The sequence below is a fragment of the Gastrolobium bilobum genome, unplaced genomic scaffold (assembly GCF_033153095.1).
Source record: "Gastrolobium bilobum isolate Gb01-03AN ecotype WA unplaced genomic scaffold, APGP_CSIRO_Gbil_v1 utg3209, whole genome shotgun sequence".
NCBI classification, from domain to species: domain Eukaryota; kingdom Viridiplantae; phylum Streptophyta; class Magnoliopsida; order Fabales; family Fabaceae; genus Gastrolobium; species Gastrolobium bilobum.
The window spans coordinates 603,447-623,852 of record NW_026899772.1 but is presented as its reverse complement, the minus strand read 5'-3'; the positions used below and the strand labels follow the sequence as shown (position 1 = coordinate 623,852).

General features: G+C 36.8%; 2 protein-coding genes and 1 long non-coding RNA gene across 8 annotated transcripts; 2 read left to right on the top strand and 1 right to left on the bottom strand.

Annotated features, from left to right (window-relative positions):
• Positions 1 to 10,066: 10,066 nt before the first annotated feature.
• Positions 10,067 to 14,063, top strand: LOC133293358 (G-type lectin S-receptor-like serine/threonine-protein kinase LECRK3). Of its 4 annotated transcripts, none has more exons than XM_061491921.1 (4): positions 10,067 to 10,997; positions 11,245 to 11,303; positions 11,427 to 11,493; positions 11,839 to 14,063. In XM_061491921.1, the coding sequence occupies exon 4, from the start codon at positions 12,670 to 12,672 to the stop codon at positions 14,038 to 14,040; it is 1,371 nt and encodes a 456-aa protein (XP_061347905.1). In that variant the 5' UTR covers positions 10,067 to 10,997; positions 11,245 to 11,303; positions 11,427 to 11,493; positions 11,839 to 12,669; the 3' UTR covers positions 14,041 to 14,063. The 4 variants fall into 4 exon arrangements, with proteins under 4 accessions (XP_061347905.1, XP_061347904.1, XP_061347903.1 ...); XM_061491920.1 differs by having other exon boundaries at positions 11,398 to 11,493; XM_061491919.1 differs by having other exon boundaries at positions 10,067 to 10,516; positions 10,815 to 11,493.
• A 142-nt stretch (positions 14,064 to 14,205) lies between these two features.
• On the top strand, positions 14,206 to 16,313 carry LOC133293379 (uncharacterized). Of its 3 annotated transcripts, XR_009749051.1 has the most exons (5): positions 14,206 to 14,667; positions 14,951 to 15,120; positions 15,485 to 15,557; positions 15,638 to 15,747; positions 15,944 to 16,313. It is a non-coding gene; the product is annotated as an uncharacterized LOC133293379 (long non-coding RNA). The 3 variants fall into 3 exon arrangements; XR_009749049.1 differs by having other exon boundaries at positions 14,951 to 15,557; XR_009749050.1 differs by having other exon boundaries at positions 14,951 to 15,557; positions 15,638 to 15,803.
• A 542-nt stretch (positions 16,314 to 16,855) lies between these two features.
• LOC133293316 (protein FAR1-RELATED SEQUENCE 5-like) lies at positions 16,856 to 18,930 on the bottom strand. Its single transcript, XM_061491864.1, has 4 exons — positions 17,687 to 18,930; positions 17,521 to 17,603; positions 16,970 to 17,373; positions 16,856 to 16,888 (listed from the first exon to the last, which is right to left on the bottom strand). The coding sequence occupies exons 1-4, from the start codon at positions 18,928 to 18,930 to the stop codon at positions 16,856 to 16,858; spliced, it is 1,764 nt and encodes a 587-aa protein (XP_061347848.1).
• Between the last annotated feature and the right edge of the window lie 1,476 nt (positions 18,931 to 20,406).

Here is a 20,406-nt window from a genome sequence, read left to right as displayed (position 1 = left end):
TGAATACAATTAGTTTTTATTTTTCTGCTGCATTCGTTTCTCTGTTTGTGAAATGGTATCAGTAGTAATTTTCTGATCCCTGCCCTTGCCTTTCTCCATGGCTCGTGGCAGTGGTACTAATAATAATACTTTCACTAATTCCAATCCCAGTGGTGGCACATCTTCCGGTTCTTCGAATTCAGTCGATGATTCCAGTAGCCCCTATTATCTTAGCAATGGTGATCATCTAGGATTGATCTTAGTCACTCACTTCCTGACCGGCTCTAATTTCAATTCTTGGTCGCGAGCTATGGTCATTGCTTTAACAGCGAAAAACAAATCTCCCTTTGTTGATGGCAGTCTTCCTCGGCCTTAACCGGATAATCTCTTGTTCAATACCTGGAATCGTTGCAATTCAATGGTGATTTCATGGCTTCTGAACTCTGTTTCAAAAGATATCGCTGATAGTTTGATGTACTTCGTCAACGCTTATGATATTTGGAATGATATTCACAATCGTTTTCATCAGGCCAACGATCCTCGCATATTTCAGCTGAAACTCCAAATTTCCTCTCTGCAACAAGGTGCTCTCACCGTCAATGGCTATTATACCCGTTTGAAGATCTTATGGGATGAACTCCTTGATTATTCACCATCTTACCCATGCACTTGTGGTGCCTTACGATCCATCACCAATGATCGTGATCAGAATTATGCCATGCAATTTCTCATGGGTTTGAATGACTCTTATTCTTCAATTAGAGCTCAGATCCTTCTCAAGGATCCTCTCCCTTCTTTATCCAGAATTTTTTCCATGGTGTTACAAGAAGAACGTTAACGGGAGATCACTTCTTCTGTTTCAGTTGTTCAAGAAGCTTCTCTACCGCCTCTCAATGTTCCACCGTCGTCTGTTGCTGCAGGCGCTGGTGTGCCTCAATGACGTCAGCGTCCCTTTTGCACTTACTGTAATACTTTGGGCCATACAAAAGATAAGTGTTTAGAGTTACATGGTTTTCCACTCGGGTATAAACCCAAACCCGCTAGGCCCACTACAACTCCTCAATCCAATACTACGTTTCACCCATCCTTGATTTATCCCCACCAACGTTCACTCCCCAACAATATCTGCAGCTTCTTTCCCTCATCTCACCGAACCCGAACCCATCTTCCTTTTCCTCTCAACCATCATCTCCACCAATAGACATTAATCCTACCGTTTCCAGCTTCAGTGGTGAGTTCCCTTCCCTCTTGTCTTCATCTTGCTGGGTTCTGGACACAGGAGCTACCCATCATGTCTCCTGTACCCCTTTGTCATCCAAGACATCTCTTCTTACTTCCGAATCAGTCGTGTCTCTTCCTAATGGCACGGTTGTTCCGGTTGCAGCTAAGGGTTCCTTTATGCTCTCTGCATGTCTTATTCTTTCTGATGTTTTGTTTGTTCCTATATTTTCTTTTAATCTTCTTAGCATCAGTGCTCTTACTCATACTTCAGACATTGTTGCTCACTTTTTTCTTCACAATGTTTTCTCCAGGAACGAGTATCAGGGAAAACGATTGGGATTGCTAGTCTCATCCACGATCTTTACATCCTTGATTCAGAAGCTCTTCTCCCTCATAGTCATGTTCCCCCACCCTTTTGTTTTTCTTTTATTTCAAAGAAAGTTTCCTTGTGGAACTCTAGATTAGGCCGCTTCTCTTTACCCGTATTATCATCAATGAAAAATTGTTTACACCTTAATTCATTTTCTGATTCTTTGCAATGTACTGTTTGTCCATTAGCCAAGCAAAAATGTTTATCTTTTCTGTTAAATCCAAAATTATCTTCTCATCCTTTTGACCTCATTCATTGTGATATTTGGGGCCATTTACACCTGTTTCTGTTGATGGATATCGTTATTTTCTGACTGTAGTTGATGACTGCACACTTTATACTTGGGTTTTTCTTCTTAAACACAAATCTGAATTTTCTTCTGTATTTTCCAATTTCTACACCTTAATTCTCAATCATTTTAATGCATCTATCAAGTCTGTTCGTTGTGATAATGCCCCTGAATTTAACATCCCCTTATTCTCTTCAAAGGGCATTTCTGTTTTCCATTCATGTGTAGATAGACCACAGCAAAACTCAATGGTTGAACGCAAACACCGGCACATTCTCAATGTTGCTCGTGCCCTTCACTTCCAATCTCACATTCCTCTCCCTTTTTGGCAAGATTGCATTCTGACCTCTGTTTACCTCATTAATCGTACCCCTTCTCCTGTCTTACACAATGCCACTCCATTTGCCCTTCTTCACAAACAGCCTCCCAAATATTCTCATCTCTGTGCCTTTGGGTGTCTATGTTATGCCTCTACTCTTTCCCTCTCTAGGCATAAATTTTCTCCTAGATCCCTACCTGTTGTCTTCATAGGTTATCCACCTGGTTTGAAAGGTTACAAACTCTTGGATTTTTAATCAAATCGAGTTTTTATTTCTAGAGATGTTATTTTCTTTGAAACTGTTTTTCCCTTTTCCTCATCTCCTATTCTTTCTACCCCTTTCAATTCTATTCCTGTTACACCTCTTCCCACTCAACTCACCACTGTTGTTCATACATCCAGACCATCAAGAAACTCTCATCCACCAAAATATCTCCTTGACTATAACTGCTCCACCACCACAACATATCCTTTATCTTATTCATTATCATATCACCGTATATCTCCCACACATCTGGCTTTTATAAATTCCTTATCAACACATTATGAACCCACAAATTACTCCCAGGCTTCCCAACTACCCGAATGGTGCACTGCCATGCAACTTGAAATCAGTGCTCTTGAATAGAATGACACTTGGGACATTGTTTCCCTTCCACCTGGTAAGACTCCAATTGGTTGCAAATGGATCTACCGTGTAAAATACAAAGCTGCTGGGAGCCTTGAAAGATACAAGGCTCGTCTTGTTGCTCAAGGTTTCACCCAAAGAGAGGGTATTGACTACTTTGAGACTTTTTCACTAGTGGTAAAAATCACTACTGTCCATCTTCTTCTTGCTCTTTCTACTATTAATGGCTGGTTTTTACACCAATTGGATGTCAACAACGCATTCCTCCATGGTGATCTCAGTGAGGAAGTGTTCATGAAATTACCTCATGGCTACTTATGTCAAGGAGAACCTCTTCCACCAAATGTTGTTTGTCATTTAAGAAAGTCTCTTTATGGCCTCAAACAGGCATCTCATCAATGGTTCCAAAAATTGAGCTCTACCTTGTTGTCTATGCACTTCACTCAGTCCACATCTGATCACTCCCTGTTTTTGAAATTTGATGGCTCCACCATGCTTGTTGTTCTTGTTTATGTGGATGATGTTATAATTGCTTCCAATGATGCTAATGTTATTCAACAGTTTGTTTCTTCTCTTGATAATTGTTTCAAATTGAAAGACCTTGGTCCACTAAAATACTTTCTTGGTGTTGAAGTTGCTCGATCATCACAAGGGATTTTTCTAAGTCAAAGGAAATACATCCTTGACATTCTTCATGATACTGGACTTTCAGGTTGCAAGCCTAAATCCACTCCTATGGAACCTAACTTGGCTCTCTTTCAACATTCTGGTGCTTTACTTCAAGACCGACTGCCTATAGACGTCTGATTGGAAGATTAGTTTATTTGTCTTCCACAAGACCGGATCTGTCCTTTGCTGTCAATCGTCTCAGCCAGTTCTTATCTACTCCTCGTGTTCCTCATTTGCAAGCAGCTCATTGCATTCTAGCTTACTTAAAGCACACTGTTGGTCAAGGGATTCTTCTTTCATCTGATTCAGCCATTCAACTCAACATATTTTTTGATTTACATTGGGCAAGTTGCCCTGATACTCATCGTTCTGTCTCTGCTTTCTGTGCTTTTCTTGGAAATTCTCCTATATCATGGAAATCCAAGAAAAAATCCACTGTCTCTAGATCATCTGCAAAAGCTGAATACAGATCAATGGCTAATGCAACATGTGAAATTATTTGGATTTTATCCTTGCTCCGCGAATTTCAAATTGCTCATTCCTCTCCTGCGCACCTTTTTTGTGACAACCAGGCCGCTCTACACATTGCTGCAAACCCAGTCTTTCATGAGCGTACAAAACATATTGAAATCGACTGTCACTTAATTAGGGAATACATTTCAAAGGGCTCATTGCAAACTTTCCCTATGGACTGCTCCAACCAACTTGCAGATTTACTCACCAAGGCCTTGCATCCCACACAGTTCAATTTTCTGCTTTCCAAAATGGGTGTCATAAATATCCACTCTCCATCTTGAGGGGGGTATTAAAGATAGAAAATTCTTTTTCCATTTCCCATCTCTGTTACTGTCTGTTACTTATTTTTCTGTTTTGGTTGTTTCTGATTTTCCTCTTGCGCATTTTACGAAAGTTAGTTATCATCTCTAAACTTCCTATATAATAGGAAATCACGTCGCTGTTGATCAGTACAATGAATACAATCAATTTTAATTTTTCTGCTGCATTCTGTTTCTCTGTTTGTGAAAGGTACCAGTGCCACAATAACAACGTAGGATCCACCCCTGTCCCGCTGAGATATAAATACGGTGTATCAACTTGTGATATAAGGCTTTTAAGATGAGATTGAGAGACTTCATTGCAATAAGTTATACACGTGCTTAGATGATGTATACGTCAGATCTGAATTCTTTAATGTGAAAAAAATATGACATGATTATATGAAAAATTATAATCATACAAATATAGATTAATAGTAATAAAAGAAAAGAGAAAAATATATTAACATAGATAATTAACAAATCATAATCGTTGATTCAGCTTTATATGATTATAATCTTCTTACATAACCATGTCATATTTTGTTTCCACGTAATCCATTTCCTCTAAGTTCGAACAACTTGGGGCATTGTATTGACAGATGTACGAAATGTCAACAATGGCAACCAAAGCAATAACTGCATTGTTCATCTGGATTCTGAAACAACTGGACCGTGTTTGGTGTGACCCACCTCATTAAGTTTATGACTTAAATGGGTTGGACCATAAGTATAAATAAATGGAACAACCTCGGGTTTAATTGTTCAGAGGGGATTTATACAACGAAACTGTGTTGCAGTTTGACTTTGACTTTATTTGAAAATAGCAAACGAGTTATATTTCTTTAGAATAAATCAACAATCACATAAGTAATACACCTTCATCATGTGAGCCATAGTATTAATGTAACTAATTTCTTACTTGAAATCCATTTAGACTAAGCGAAATTTACCTTCATTACTTTGTTTTGTTCTTCTTCTTGAAGTCTGCACCATTTAGCCATCCTTTTTGACAAAAGACTAAAAACAATATGGTCAAAGAGATAAATATTGAGCTCATTAGTATTGAGAAAATTGTAATCTATTTCTCCAAGAATACTGATCACACCCTTCGAGCAAGTATCTCCCAGGCCAGCGGATTCAAGGAGGCAAATTCGCTTGGAAAATACCTAGGGGCTATGATGAATCATGGTAAAGGCAAAAGAAGGAACTTCTCCAGCATTATCGAACGAGTTAAAACACAACTCTTTAACTGGAAAAGGCACATTCTCTCATTTCCTGGGCGTACAACTTTAGCAAAAGTTGTCATAAGTGCCATTCTGTCTTATCAGATGCAGCATAGCTTCCTTCCCATCTCGATCTGCAAGGAAATAGAACAAATCCAACGTGAATTTATTTGGGGAGACACAGTGAATAATAAGAAGGCGCGCTTACTCTCTTGGGAGTCCCTATGCATGCCCAAATCTGTGGGGGGATTGGGAATTCAAGACCTTCAGGTGCAAAATGAAGCGTTTATGTACAAAGTTGCTGGAAAATCGTGAACAATAAAGATGAGCTATGGGTGAAAGTTCTCTTGGGAAAATATGGGAGGAATCTAGACACCAGAAGGCAAATCAAAGCGCTTAATTACGATTCCATTCTACGGAAAAGGCTCAACAAAATTTGGAGGGACGTTTTAAAGTGTGTTAAGTGGGACGTGGGCAATGGCAAAGACATTCTATTCCGGAAGGACCTGTGGACTCCTCTAGATACCCCTCTTGAACTCTACCATAACCCTTTCCCCAACTGACCTAATCTCGACTATTGAAGATTTGGTTAACGTAAATACTGGTCAGTGAAATATGGAGCTCATCCACAGATGCCTCACCCCTGGCGTTGCTCAAACCATTCGAGCTATTATTCCTCCCTCAGATGGAAGGGGCCCTGATCAGCTTGTTTGGAACCACAGTCCAAACCAAGGTAGAATGGTTAAGAAAGCGTATATGTATATAAAGAATTCTGACTCTGCTAATTCGGATCCCATCTGGAAACAGATTTGGCAATGGAGGGGCCGTATAGAATAAAAACTCTTGCCTGGTTAGTTCTGCATGGGCGCATCCTCACCAAATTTTATACATCTAGATGGAGTGGATCTTCTTCTTTCCATATCTGCCCTCATAAATCGGAAGACATTTCCCATGTTCTTAGGAGATGTGACAGAGCTATGCCCATCTGGGTGGCTTGGTTTGCTGGTAACCTCCTTGCCGATTTCATTACTCTTCCCAATGAAGACTGGGTTCGTAAAAACCTAAACAACGGGTGGACTCATCCTCAGGTCTGGGAGTGGCGTGACATCTTCCTAGTTTCTATCTGGTTCCTATGGACGTGGAGGAGCAATGAAATCCATGATCCTCTCTTCTCCAGACCTCCCAGCCCTATCATAGCAGTTTCCTCCTACATCAGCGAAATCAAGCTTTCTGGAACTATTCTCTCTCCTGCCCAAAACAGAACTAGTAGCCTCCAACCTGTAACTTGGCAGCCTCCTCCTCAAAGTGTTCTGAAGTTTAATGTTGATGCTATCTCTATGTCCACGAAGCTGGCCTCCTGTGGTTGCCTCCTCCGGGACCACAAAGGTACCTGGATCACTGGCTACACGGACAAAGTGGGAATTTGCAGCACTTTGTGCGCTGAGTTATGGGCAATTCTCATAGGAATGCAATGTGCTTTGAGTGTGGATACTGCTGCCCTAATTATCGAAAGTGACTCTCTGCTAGCTATCCAGGCGATAGAGAATGACCCTACTAACTCCCCCTACAGGGCTCTTGTGCATCGTATTCAACAATGACGTGATCTTCAGTGGCAAGTTTCCTTCCAACACACCCACAGGGATGGAAATAGGTGTGCCAATTGGCTGGCCGGTGTTGCTGCTCTCGTTCATGTGGACTTCGTTGCGCTTCCCAGTTGTCCTCAAGGACTTTTTGCTTTACTGGGATCTGATGCCCAGTTGATCACTGTGAACTAGTTTTTTTGTCTTTCTTTTGGGCCTAATCCCCTCCTATGTTCTAAAAAAAGAGATAAATATTGTACTAACATTTACAGTGTGACCTGCTGCTTTACTATAAAAGGGAAACTCTGCATTCTGGACTATACAAAGTAGCAATACCATTCATTATATTTATGTTCAAGATGGCTTCATCTTCTGCCATCCATTTCTTCCTTCTCTTAATAGCCCTTTTCTCAGTTTCCTGCTTATCAGCATCACATGCTTCGAATACCAAACCACACCCCTTTATCAGCATCACATGCTCCGAATACCAAACCATACAATGGACTATTCATGGAGCCAATTCTATGGTGCAAAGAAAAATGTAGCATGTCTCGCATTTGTTGATGGAGGAACGATACATAGGAAAATCTATTGGTGTTTGATCTTGCTTAGGTGGCTTAGGTGGTGGAAGGACTTATGTTCGATTCTCCACCAATATTACCTTTGGGAGTGATATAAGATATGTATCAATCTTTACAGTAGAATCAGAATCAACATTTAGTGCTGGAGGAACAATTATTGATGCTTATATTTCTATAAGATACCATCCAAGCTTTAATATATGGTTGAGATTGACTACGTAATAAGTATGACTTGAAGAAAATACAAAAGGTATAAAAATAATTTTTGTTTTTAATCTTTTTTTTCTCTATTCTTTAATCTTTTTTTTTGTTTTCTACATTTACAAATTGTTTGCCAACTTACGTAATCTTGGAATTGTGTTTGCAGGGGAGAGAATATGATGTGAAGTTTTTGGCTACTACAAGCATCATGATGCATTTGTTGGATTCATGCATTTATTTTAATTTACATAGTATGAATTGATTTGTTGAATCTGATAAAATATGTGTTATTTAGTTTGAACATTTTTCTTCTGAAAGTGACTTAAATGCAAAATGTGAGGTGTAAATAGGCTAGGCTAGACTTTGGCTTAAATAGGCCAGGCCTGTGTAAAAAAAACATTGGGTCTGGCCTAGCCTATTAGCCTGTGTAGGCCCCAAATTACAAGTCTGACATGACCTATATTTAAAAAATAAAAGCCTTAGCTTAGGCCTGTTAGCCTATTTAAGTCTATTTTTAAAAGAATAACTAAAATAATATTACTTTATTATTCAAAATTATTAAAATATTAATTATATTTATTTCATTTAAAAGAAATAATATGATATAAGCCGGCATGTAGGCTTATAGGTCCGACATGTACAAAAAAAACCTATGACCTGTTTTCTACTTATATTTTTTTAAAAGTCAAGGCCTGTTCTATTTTACTATTTGTAATAGGTCAAGCCTGACCTAATATAGGCGAGGCCATAGGCCTCTGTAGGCCGACCTAGCCCATTTACACCCCTAGACTGATAAGTTGTTGTTGTGATTCATGGTTTTGTTTCAACGTTGAAATTGCGATTTTTGTTTTAACAATATAATTTGAGTATTTAGTGAAGTTGAAGCATGTTTTGCTCAGAAGTTAAAAATTAATAGGCTAACAGATCAGGTAAGGTCATTTGTTTTTTTATAAATGGGTCAAGTCAGGCTAACAGTTAGACTCGTACCATGCTATTGGGTCAGGTCAAATTAAATTTTTTTGACAGACTTAGGCTCTCCTTCCAAGACAAAGCTCGGTCTAACCTTGCCCACTTTCACCCCTATTCGTGACATATGTGTATGCTTTTCAAATATGAAAGCAATTTCTATTGTGTGGCTCTTAATGAAATTCAATTTAAATTCCTACATCACATGGAAAATTTGCTCAACAAACTTTTAACCACTGGGACGAAAAGATTCATCTGTCCTCATTTTGTTTCTAATTGAGGATTAACACAATCAAAATTCAATAGATGTTGTTAAATTTTTAAGTCCCATTAACAAATTCATGCTAGAAGATGCATCAAAGGAGCAACCAAAACATTGGATTAACCAGAGCAAGTTAGTAGATATATGGAGCAACCAAAGCAAGATCACTTCAGTGCAGTAAAAAGAATTTTGAGATACATCAAAGGAACTGTTTATCATGGCTTATTTTATACACATTCTGAAGAGTCAAAATTAAGTGGCTATTCAGATAGTGATTATGGTGGAGATGTAGATGATTGAAAAAGCACATCAGGATATACAATTCATATTGGCTATAAAATATTTTCATGGTCATCAAAGAAGCAACAGACAGTCGCTCTTTCATCATGTGAAACAGAATACATGGCCGCAGCAGCATGCACATGTCAAGCAATTTGGTTGAAGAATATTTTAAGTGAATTGCATCAGGAGCATGAAGGTCCAATCACTATATATGTGGACAATAAGTCAGCTATATCACTTGCAAAAAATCCAGTCTCCCACAGCCGAAGCAAGCACATTGACATAAAGTATCATTTTATACGGGAGCAGATCAAGAACAAAGTTGTTGAGTTGGTCTACTGCAAAACAGAAGAGCAACTAGCAGAAATATTTACAAAACCATTGAAGACAGATGTATTCAACAAATTCAAAGAAATGATTGGCAAAGTTAAGTTTGAGGGGGAATGTTAAAATATCAAACTTTCCTACGCACAGCTTCTAAAAATAGGTGTCATTGTATTGTAGTTGTTCTTGTACTAGGTGTCATTATATTACTCTATTGTTGTCCTTGTAATAAATACTCTTAGGTAGTGTTTGGTTGGGGAGAAGTTAAAATTTTGCTGGCTAAGTGCATGTGGGAATTTGATTAAACCATGTTTGGTTGAAGATTTTTGGTAAATTTGGCCATCAATCCCGTTTGCCTTGCATTCCAGGAAGCAGTGTAAAAAACCGATTTTGGCATTGTTGAAGAAGCCCTCTGAACAGGTGATATTGGGTTGAAAAATCGGATAAGTGAAAAAGGGTTGGAAAGGCACGACACATAACCCCTCCTTCCTAACCACACACGTGAGAAAAACCGATTGATGGGGAACACCACCTTGAAGACGAACATCAGCCTCTAAGAACGAGAGTAACTAATTGATTGAGATAAACTAATTGACAATCTCTTATTTCAAGTGGATCTGCACTAAAAAATATAGCATATTGATCTGATGGTGGAAAATGAGAGCAACACATCAGACAGTTGCAAGCCTTAGAGTGGAGAGGGGATAAGAAGACTCTGTATACATGCAAGGAGTAAGGGATAAGATGGGAGAATAAGGGGGAGAGAGAAGGGAGGAGGCATGGAAATTGAGTATTAAGAGGAAGGTCACCTTGGGCTCATATTTTTCTGATCTTCCTGTTCATGTTCTAGATTAATTTTTCTGGTCTTGTAAGGAGGTTTCCTCCATTATTTTCTGTTTCTGTAGGGAGGATTTCCTCCATTCTCTTTGGGGTTTTTTTTGTAATTTTATTAAATTTTTTCATCAATATTTTATTTTCAACCAAACACACACATATTCAGTTATTTAACTTAATTTTTCTGGTAAAATTTTATCTAACCAAATAACATTTTTTAAACTTTCATGTATAACTCATCTTTTAAGCTAATAAAACAATTCTTCAGGCTGTCTGTGGCAACTACACACTTTCACAGTTCTCTGGGAGAAGGAAAGATTGTGCTGTAGATTCAACCATGGATGGTTCTTGCAGGGTCACCGTTTTGCTGTTCTTTGTTTAGCAACGATTGGGAACTTGATATTCAGCGGTTCTGAGGACACAACAATAACTGTTCTATATTAACCCTCAAGTATCTTCTCTCTCTTTTTCATTGTTACCGCTTCTTCCAATTTCTATCGATTCTAATTTATGTTCTTCTCTTTCTATTATCTCGCGCATAGAAATTTTGTGAGTTTAGGGCTTCAGCTTGAAACTTGAGGCGTGCATTTTCACTTTTACACCTATAACCCATTCATTCCATTATTATAACATTTGTATTGTGTTTGTTATGTTGTGTGGTGTTGTCTTCTAATTATTGGAAATCTCTATCTGGAAAGACATTTTATTGGAACAGAGAACAATCATCTAGTTATTGCACATCTAATTATTGGAACAGGTAATCAATCATCTTTTTTCATCCATGCCTTGGTTTTTCTGTTTCAATGAATTGAAAACAAGTTTTTCTCATAATTTCCTGTTTGGACTTCAAGGTAGTTACTGTTTTTTCTGTTGTAACAAGGAGAATAATGGATGCTATAAGGAAGCAAGCTAGCAAATTGAGGGAGCAAGTTGCCAAGCAACAACAGGTGATGGTTCCTATTCTACTGATTTCATATTTTCTTCTTCTTTCTCAGATGGGTATTTTTCATGTTGGATGCTTACCAATTGGATGGTAATTTCTATGCTAGTATTTACTATTTAGGTTAAAATTGGTTTTGTAGCATGAGATAATAATATCAATTTTCCTTGGATTTTTTAAGTGAGATTTTATTATAAGGCTCATTTTTACTTCAGGTATGATTTCAACTTATGGAGTGGGATCCTTAAACAAAAAGTGTAGATTCTGTTTGTAAACTGTTCACTTTACTATGTTTCTAGTGGTTTCATTTGTTTTGATTTTTGTCCTCTATCGTTATGTTATTGTTTTGCAGGCTATACTTAGGCAATTGGGCCAAAATAGCAATGAACCTCTCATGACTGATGAATCTGAACTTGAATGTCACCAGCAACTTCAAAAGTTATATAATTCTACAAAAGTTATATAATTTTTTCGATTAATACTTTTGGGGTTTATTATTATCATATAAACTTTGATTTGTCTCTTAGCAATTTATGGCATTTACTACATTTATATTATGTTTGTGGGTTTATAATATTTTTTTTCTAAAGGGAGCCTTTATAATCACTGTTGTACAGAGCCTTATAGATATTCATATTGTATATGTATACAAATTGATTTTTGGCTAGCGGGCTGACCCTAACCCGTGGGGCTATATAATTTTTTGATTCGTGCGGGCTATTTAATATGTGAGCTTTTTGGCCCTGCGGGCTTTATGGCCCTGGTCCGCGCGGGCAAGGGCCTAATGGGCCGGGCTGGCCCGTTTTGACAATTATAACATATGTTTGTAATATGAATAAAAATTAGAATTGCTTAAAAGAAGAAGTGCCTTTGCACTTTTAAAGAGAAAAAGTGAAGAGTGGTTGTGTGAATTTTTTTTTATAATATTAATGCAGTCTTGGTTTTTTTTTATTAGTTTTATTTTTCATTAAATTTCCAACACTCACCCTACTTGCTCTGATTCATGCACCAAGTAAACTATTATCATTTATTAAATCTATCTGGCTTTAAGCAACGCGTTATTCCACATTTTCCTCTTGTTATGGACATAATACATAAATATATGGTAATAACTGATGCTTAGAATTAAGAATCAGTTGCCATTTATGTTTCATAACAAGAAGAAATTTCATCCATTCACGTAATGGCTCTTGATCATCAATATCATCTCTTGCTGTTTTTCTTCCTAGCGTTACTTCCGTTTTCTACTGTTGCTCAAACTTATGGGAACATTTCCTTGGGGACTTCCTTCACTGCACAAGCAGATAACTCCTCATGGGCAGCATCACCATCTGGTGACTTTGCATTTGGGTTCCAACAGATTGAGGAAAATGGGTTCTTACTATCCATTTGGTTCAACAAAATACCAGAAAGAACCATTGTCTGGTCAGCCAATGGACAAAACCTTGCACCAAAGGGTTCAAAAATTGAGCTTACCTCAGATGGATGGTTCTTGCTCAGTGATCCCAGTGGCAATAAGATATGGCCTGCTGGTTCCTCAGGTGGTGGAACTGTTTATGCAGCAATGCTTGATACTGGCAACTTTGTTCTTGCAGGCAAAAATTCTCAATATTTGTGGCAGAGTTTTAATCAACCAACTGACACAATTTTACCAGGACAGGTTCTGAACCAACCTGGTACTCTTGTTGCAAGATATCTTGAGACAAATTACTCAAGTGGAAGATTCCAGTTTGTGCTAAACACTCATGGGACTCTTGCGCTTTTCACCACAAATTTCCCATTGAATTCTCTAAATTATCTTTATTGGAATACCAAGGATGTTGGCAGTGGCTTCTCATTGGTCTTCAACAATACTGGGTATATTTTCCTAGGTGCAAATAATGGGAGCATAATTCAAATGATATCATCACATGCTCCCTCTACTCAAGAATTCTATCAGAGAGCAATCCTTGAACATGATGGAGTCTTCAGGCACTATGTCTACCCCAAGAGTAGTAGCTCCAATACAGGAGGATGGCAGAAGGCTTGGTCATCTGTGTCCTTTATACCTTCAAACATCTGTATGAGTATTACTGAACGAGCAGGAAATGGAGCTTGTGGGTTCAACAGCTATTGTACTCCTGATGGAGGCAAGAGTTGCCAGTGTCCATCTGGTTATAGCTTCATTGATCCAGGTGATGTGATGAAGGGATGCATGCAGGACTTTGATTCTCAGAGTTGTAATGAATCTTTCCCAGAAACTGATCTCTTTGATTTCTATGAGATGGAAAATACGGATTGGCTTTATTCAGATTTTGAACATTTTCAGTCAGCGACTGTGGATTGGTGCAGACAGGTTTGCTTGGTAGATTGTTTCTGTGCTGTTGCCATTTTCAGAAATGGTTATTGCTGGAAATTGAAGCTACCCTTATCCAATGGAAGAATTGATTCAACTGTTGGAGGGATAGCTCTGATAAAGACAAGAAAATATGACATAAGAGAAAATATTAATGTTCTAGTAACTTGGTTATGTCTTTTGTTAACAAGTTTACTGTATTCATTGCTTTTACTTTAATCAAGTAATTACCATCATGAAATAAGAGATTACTTCTTTGTATATGTATTTATATTTTCAGAGTTCCTCTTTCAAAGAGATTACTTCTTTGGTTTTGCATTATTACAAATAGAATAAGTAATGTGACATTATTTCAAAGAGATATACGTGACATACATAAATTGTAAAGTGGTGGACAGAGTAAATGCATATATTATAAGGGGAAAGTGTGTGTCAATTAGATTGACACACACAATGTCATTTTAAGTCAAACGCTGCGTTTTACCATGAAATTTCTCCACAGCTCTGTGTGCGTCCTCTCTATTTTTCTCTAGTCCACATCTAAGTTATTCATTCTCCTTTCTCACTGAAATCACCTTTCCCCACCATTCTCATCTTCATTCTAATCTCTGTTTATCTTCAAGTTCCTTCCCACCCGTTGTGTACGCCAAATATGTCCTCCATTATTCCTATCCCCTTTCACATGCTTTCCCTTAGTTTTTATTCTTTCACGAGATCGGTGTAGGTGAATCAATTTTGGTTCGATCTTCCCATCGGGCTTGCGTTCAAATCCATGGTCATCAGTTTACGATGGACCCATCTTCAGTGCGCACCACTCCTCCTATTGAACAAGAAGAAGACGATGGGGTATATAATTTTTGCTTCAATTCCATTTTTTTTTTTGCTTTGCGGTTCTTCATGATAGCCTCTAATTGCGCAAACTAGAGTTAGGTTTGGTATGCCTAGCATTATAATCCAGATTAAATTGATGGCCGGAAGTATAGCAATCTGTAATTAGTTCTAGATGCATTTCCTAATTTAATCTGCTTCCCTCTTCCCAACTCCCTGAAAAAATAAAATAAAATTGACAACACTAAGTAAGTTGTAATTTCTGAGATGTCTTATAAATATATTTTAAATGATGCTGCAGGGCCACACGAATTCCCTCCTCTGATTGCCCCACCTACATCTGTTAGGAGGGAGTCAGAATTTGCACCAGCACCATCGCCCCACCTCCATTACCCACTTTGATTTCTGCACTTGTGTTATTACTTGTCAAGTTGATGATCCCTGTGGCATTGTTATCTTGTCAATTTTGTGGTGGGTTTAGTTTTGTCCTGTTACTTTGTTTGTCAGAGGTGCTCCTATGTATTGTACTCGATCCGATTTTTGAATTTGGAAAACTCTGGGATTTCGGGTTTCATCATGATCTTAGCCTTTTTTTTTTTTAATTTGGTGCTTTACCGTGCTATTTTGGAGTAATTCTAGATATAATCTGTTATCAATCAATTATTATAGAAGCTCTAAGAAGTTGATAATGGCATCTTTGGTACACTTGTAATCATGTATGTGTCTCAACGTTTTTTTTTCTTTTCTTCAATTCCATTAGTTTGCTTCAATCAGTGCGCACCACACTTTGTACTGTAAAAAACAAAACCTCAAAACATGCTCTAATTTGGTACAGATGACATTGAAATAGATGAGCCCGAAATGGGAGGCTTCTACCTCATCTCTTGATGTTAAAAACAAACAGAAAGGTAAATCTCCTTCAAAACTTAATTTCATATTTTAACTGCAAAGATTAGTGATAGTGACAGTATCTTCCTTTTGCCTGCAGATAAAAAAATACATGATAGGGAAAAGTTACTTCAAGGTGGGACTAATGATGAAATAAAACCAAGACTTAGAACACCTGAAGAAATTATAGCTACTTACAGAAAAACTGGGGTAATACTAAGCAGTCTATCCTTTATGTCTTTTCGTTCGCTATTGATTTCAATGAGGTAAATATATCAAATTATTGCATCTTAGCACTATCTATTTTCCTAAGCTGGGATGTCAATTTTTTTGGGACAAACATGCATTTTGATAGATGATGGAACTGGTTGGAAAATGTGTATGCTTACTGTATTTGTTTGTGTAGGCTAAGAAGGAAGAGAACATCTATTTGGGGCTACATGGAGCGCCTCCTTCACAATCAAAACATCAAGATCTAAATTCATCCAACCGGAAGCAGCGGTTCAAGCAAAAACTGAAATAAGCTGATAAGAGAAATAATGGGACAGGAAGGGAAAACAAATTGGATAACTTGAAGCACTGCAAATAAAGGAATATTGTTGAAGAAATACAAGGGGTGGGAAATACTATATGAACAACAATTGTAAAGGAAGTTGTATATATTCTTATAGAATCGTGATATGTATAAGTTAATTATATCAATGTTAGTTTTGTATTTGGGATTGAATGATCCTTCAACCAAGATTGATGAATGTTGAAGTATATAGATCAATTTTTTTGAGCAATTGATAGCTTGGATGGTATTGCTATTGCAGAAAAAACATGCTGACAACAAAATTTCTTCATGACAGGCTACATTTAACTTGAGATTCTCAATTGAAATAGAATATGGTAAACCACAATGGACAAGTACACAAAAAAATAGAGGATATATGCAGGTTACATTGACTTTATCATTAACTATCCTAGATACAAAAAAATACATTGATATTTATGTACACAAAAAAAAGCCCCTACAATTACATTGAACCCATCCAACAACCTAACTACCAGATACCAAAATATTATGTAATAAATATACATAACCCAACAAATACAAATAGTTATCTTTGTACCTGAAAAATCACAATAAATGAAAACCATTAGCTATTTTTTCACATTCAAAAAATAGTTCATAATAAATTAGTGCTTACCAAAATGTATCTTTGTACCTGGAAAAAGAAAAAAAAATGAGATCCATTTCTTTTTAACTCAAAAGATAGTTCATAATAAATTAGTGCTTACCAAAATGTCACAGTGAAAATATGTTCAATAAATATTATTCCTTTTGCTTCTCCCCTACAACATCCATCTACAAATGAAATATCATAAACTAATTATCAAATTTAAGAAGGAAAACATAGCTATAAAAAAAATCTTAAGAAAGAAATACCTTATGCTTCTGACAACCGGTTTTATTGTGACCCTTTCCTCCACAATAACTACAAGTCTTTTGTTGTTTTAAAGACAACTCAAGGCTTGATTTTATTCGTGAAGCAACCTTCGGACGCCCTTTTGTTTTGATTGGATGGATGGGATCACGCACATAATTAATGAGAGAAACTTGCGATACAATTTCAAGAGTTAAAGAAGGAACAATTTGGAGAATTGCTTCATCTTCAATTATCTTCCTTTTTCTTTCCAATTGTTGTTGAATAAATTCAACAACAAATGCATCAAACCTTTTAATCTCATAAATACAATCTCTTGACTCATCAATAGCCATATTGCACTTGGAGAGAATCGACCACAAGGACAATGCACTAACTTCATTAGTAGTTGTTTCAGCATGATCGCCTACAAGATTTTCAACCTTATAACTTGCATTCATGGTCCATCTAGACAAAATATATTTTTCAGGAAGGGTTCTTATTTTTTTCTTCTTCATGATGTATAGAATATGTTTACACAAAATTCCCATAGTCTCAAATTTAGCGCACGAACAATTAGCTGTGAAGGTTTCTGTCAAATGAATGTCAACAATTGCCCACCACTCTTTATCAACTATGTGAGACCCCACCTTGTACCTAAAAAAAAAGGAAGATAAGAGAAAGTCACTTTAAATCTTTTACATCAATTAAGTCAATTTAACATATACTCTTAATAGTACCTGATTTTATTTTCGTCCGTTGACATCTTTTCATGCTCATAGTCAAGTACAGCTTCCATCCACTCCTTTTTAAAGATATTAAATATTTTTCTCGTGTAGCGCTCACCAGCTATTGCTTCAATTTCGTGAGAAGTCTCCAAAATTGCTTTTGTATTTCTAGTTTTAAATTCCTCATCTTCTTCGGCATCCCTCCTACACTTGATTGCTTTGTCATATTGGGTAACAAAGTCATTTAACATTGTATTGGAGTTGACGTATCCATCAAAAAATGCATTGATACTCTCACTTCGGCCACTTGTGGTCATTCCGGCCCAAAAAGTATCTTTCAAATATGTCTTTGCCCAATGATGACGTGAAGCATACATGTTAGACAACCAAGTACCTGGTTTGATATCATATTTAGTCCTCAATGATTCCCATTTGTCTTCAAACTCATCAATGCTTGGACTTTTACACCACGCACGAAAGTCAACATCAAAACTCTCCTTAAATTGTGCGCGTAGTGCTTGAGTATGTTCCATAACATGTTTTTTCATGTGCCATGCACAGAAACGATGTCGTGCTGTGGGAAATATCTTGGCAATTGCTTTTCCAATAGCTTTATCTTGATCAGTGATAATAGCAGGAGGAGACTTGTCAAACATACATGCTTGAAACTGTTCAAACAACCAAGTAAATGTTGCCTCCGTTTCATCTTCTAACAAAGCGGCAGCAAATAAAATTGATTGCCCATGATGATTAACCCCAACAAAAGGGGCAAAAGGAAACTTGAACTTATTTGTTTGATAAGTCACATCAAACACAAGGAGATCACCAAATTGAGCATATGCAGCTCTCGACCTACCATCTGCCCAGAATACACTTCTTAACGTTCCATCTTCCGCCAAATGTATATTAAAATAAAAAGATCCATCAAGAGTAGACTTCCTTTGAAAGTGCTTGATGATGCCTTGACATTCTCGCCCCACATTATTCCTTCGCTGAACTGATATAATACTAGTGATTTGAGCTGGAGTAATGTTAACTTCTTTGTCCATAGCGTTCACCACCTTTGAGATCTTTGAAGAAGTTAAACCCTCCTCATAAAGCATAGAAACAAGAGATTTAGCAACTTTTGAGCGTCGTAATTCATTCTGAGAAGGAAACTTCTTCACCTTTGATGGAGTGTTAATTAATGGGTGATTGTGTGTATCATTGAACTTCTCTACTTTCCATACTCCATCCACCAACTTTATCTGTAACATCGCTAAACAATTGGTCCTTGTATCCCTTCGTCTTTTAACTGCTTTATCATTTATTCTCTTGACGCCTTCTTTTGAACACACATATCTCCACCTATATATTTCTTGTGTTTTTGCACTCTTGTTAGAGAACTACTTACGTATTCCGAACCCCTTACCTTTTGCATAATTATTATAAAAATCATAAGCTTCTCCTGAGGTTCCAAAGACCCTACATAAAAAATTAGTCTCACTGAATTCATTGTTATCATCTCCTACAATTTCAAATGCATTATCTTGCACATGATCCCTATCTTCGTCTTCCATAATTTCACATTGATCATTGTCAACAAACTCATCATTGTCTTTCTCCAAATCAACAAACTCAGCATTGTCTTTCTCTAAATCAACAATGTCATCATAAAAAATTAAGCTCTCACTCATGTCAATGTCCTCAATAGCTGTTATTTGAGAGTGATCCATTATAACGAACTCATGTCAAAGTCTTCAATAGCTGTTCACAACCTATATTGACAAGAACCAAAAAAACTTAACACCCTCAATTGAAATTAACTTGACATTTAGAAAGAAAAGAATTTCCTTGAACTTTATGTTACAACAAGGTTGACATTCAAATAAAATTAGTTTCTCACTGGAATTTTTTTTTATAATCTTAAGAAAAAAAAAAGTAAGCATGCTGTCAAATGTTCATTGATAAAAACAATTATACGAAAAAACAAAAATTCATAAGCATGTTGTCAAAGGCTCTGTGAAAAGCTTCATGTGCATTATCTTGTTTTTGTGGCTACCATGTTATGGTTTAACAGATGTATATATTTAACAAAGTCCAGTCATTTCAGCTTAAACTTTTAACAAAAAAAGAGAGAGAAATAAACACACTCATACCAAATTAAGCATGCTGTCAAATGGTCTATGAAAAACTGAAAATAAAAAACAATCTCTTGCCAAAGTTGTAAACTTTAAACCCATCAAAATATCTTAGTATAGCAGAAATGGAAGAAAATCCAACATAAAAAAAGTGTATTACATAAACTTAACTTCAATACAGGGATAAAAAACAAACCTGAAGGAATTCAAACACCTAAATATTTGTAGCAGCCGACATTTCCTCCCTTAAGTGTTTCAAAGGTCTAAAATAAAAAAATAAAAAAAATCAGAAAAAGCTAAACTTTGAGGAGCACAACACCTGTAGGTATAATGTGAATCAAGTTAAAAAATAAAATAAATTGTAACAGTAACGTGTTCATGAAATGGGATTTTGGCATCACCTTTTTATGTTGGCTCTATTTTTTTTTTCTTCCATTTTTGTATTTCCTTTGCTATGCTTGATGTCTTTTCTTGATGAATCTGAATCAGGTGTTTTGGAGAGAAGGAACTTGAAGAAAAACAGAGATCAGAATGGAGATGAGAATGGTGGGAAAAGGTGATGAATAACTTACGTGTGGAGTAGGAAAGAATAGAGAACGCGCGGGAAGAAGA

What these genes read in the sequence shown, in the direction of transcription:
- LOC133293358 (XM_061491919.1), top strand. Translation starts at nt 12,670, where the DNA reads ATGGCTCTTGATCATCAATATCATCTCTTGCTGTTTTTCTTCCTAGCG.
- LOC133293316 (XM_061491864.1), bottom strand. Translation starts at nt 18,930, where the DNA reads ATGTTACAGATAAAGTTGGTGGATGGAGTATGGAAAGTAGAGAAGTTC. An exon ending in ACGGACGAAAATAAAATCAG is followed by an intron (nt 17,604 to 17,686) that starts GTACTATTAAGA and finishes CTTTTTTTTTAG; the next exon opens with GTACAAGGTGGGGTCTCACA. An exon ending in AGAAACCTTCACAGCTAATT is followed by an intron (nt 17,374 to 17,520) that starts GTTCGTGCGCTA and finishes AAAATCTTGTAG; the next exon opens with GCGATCATGCTGAAACAACT.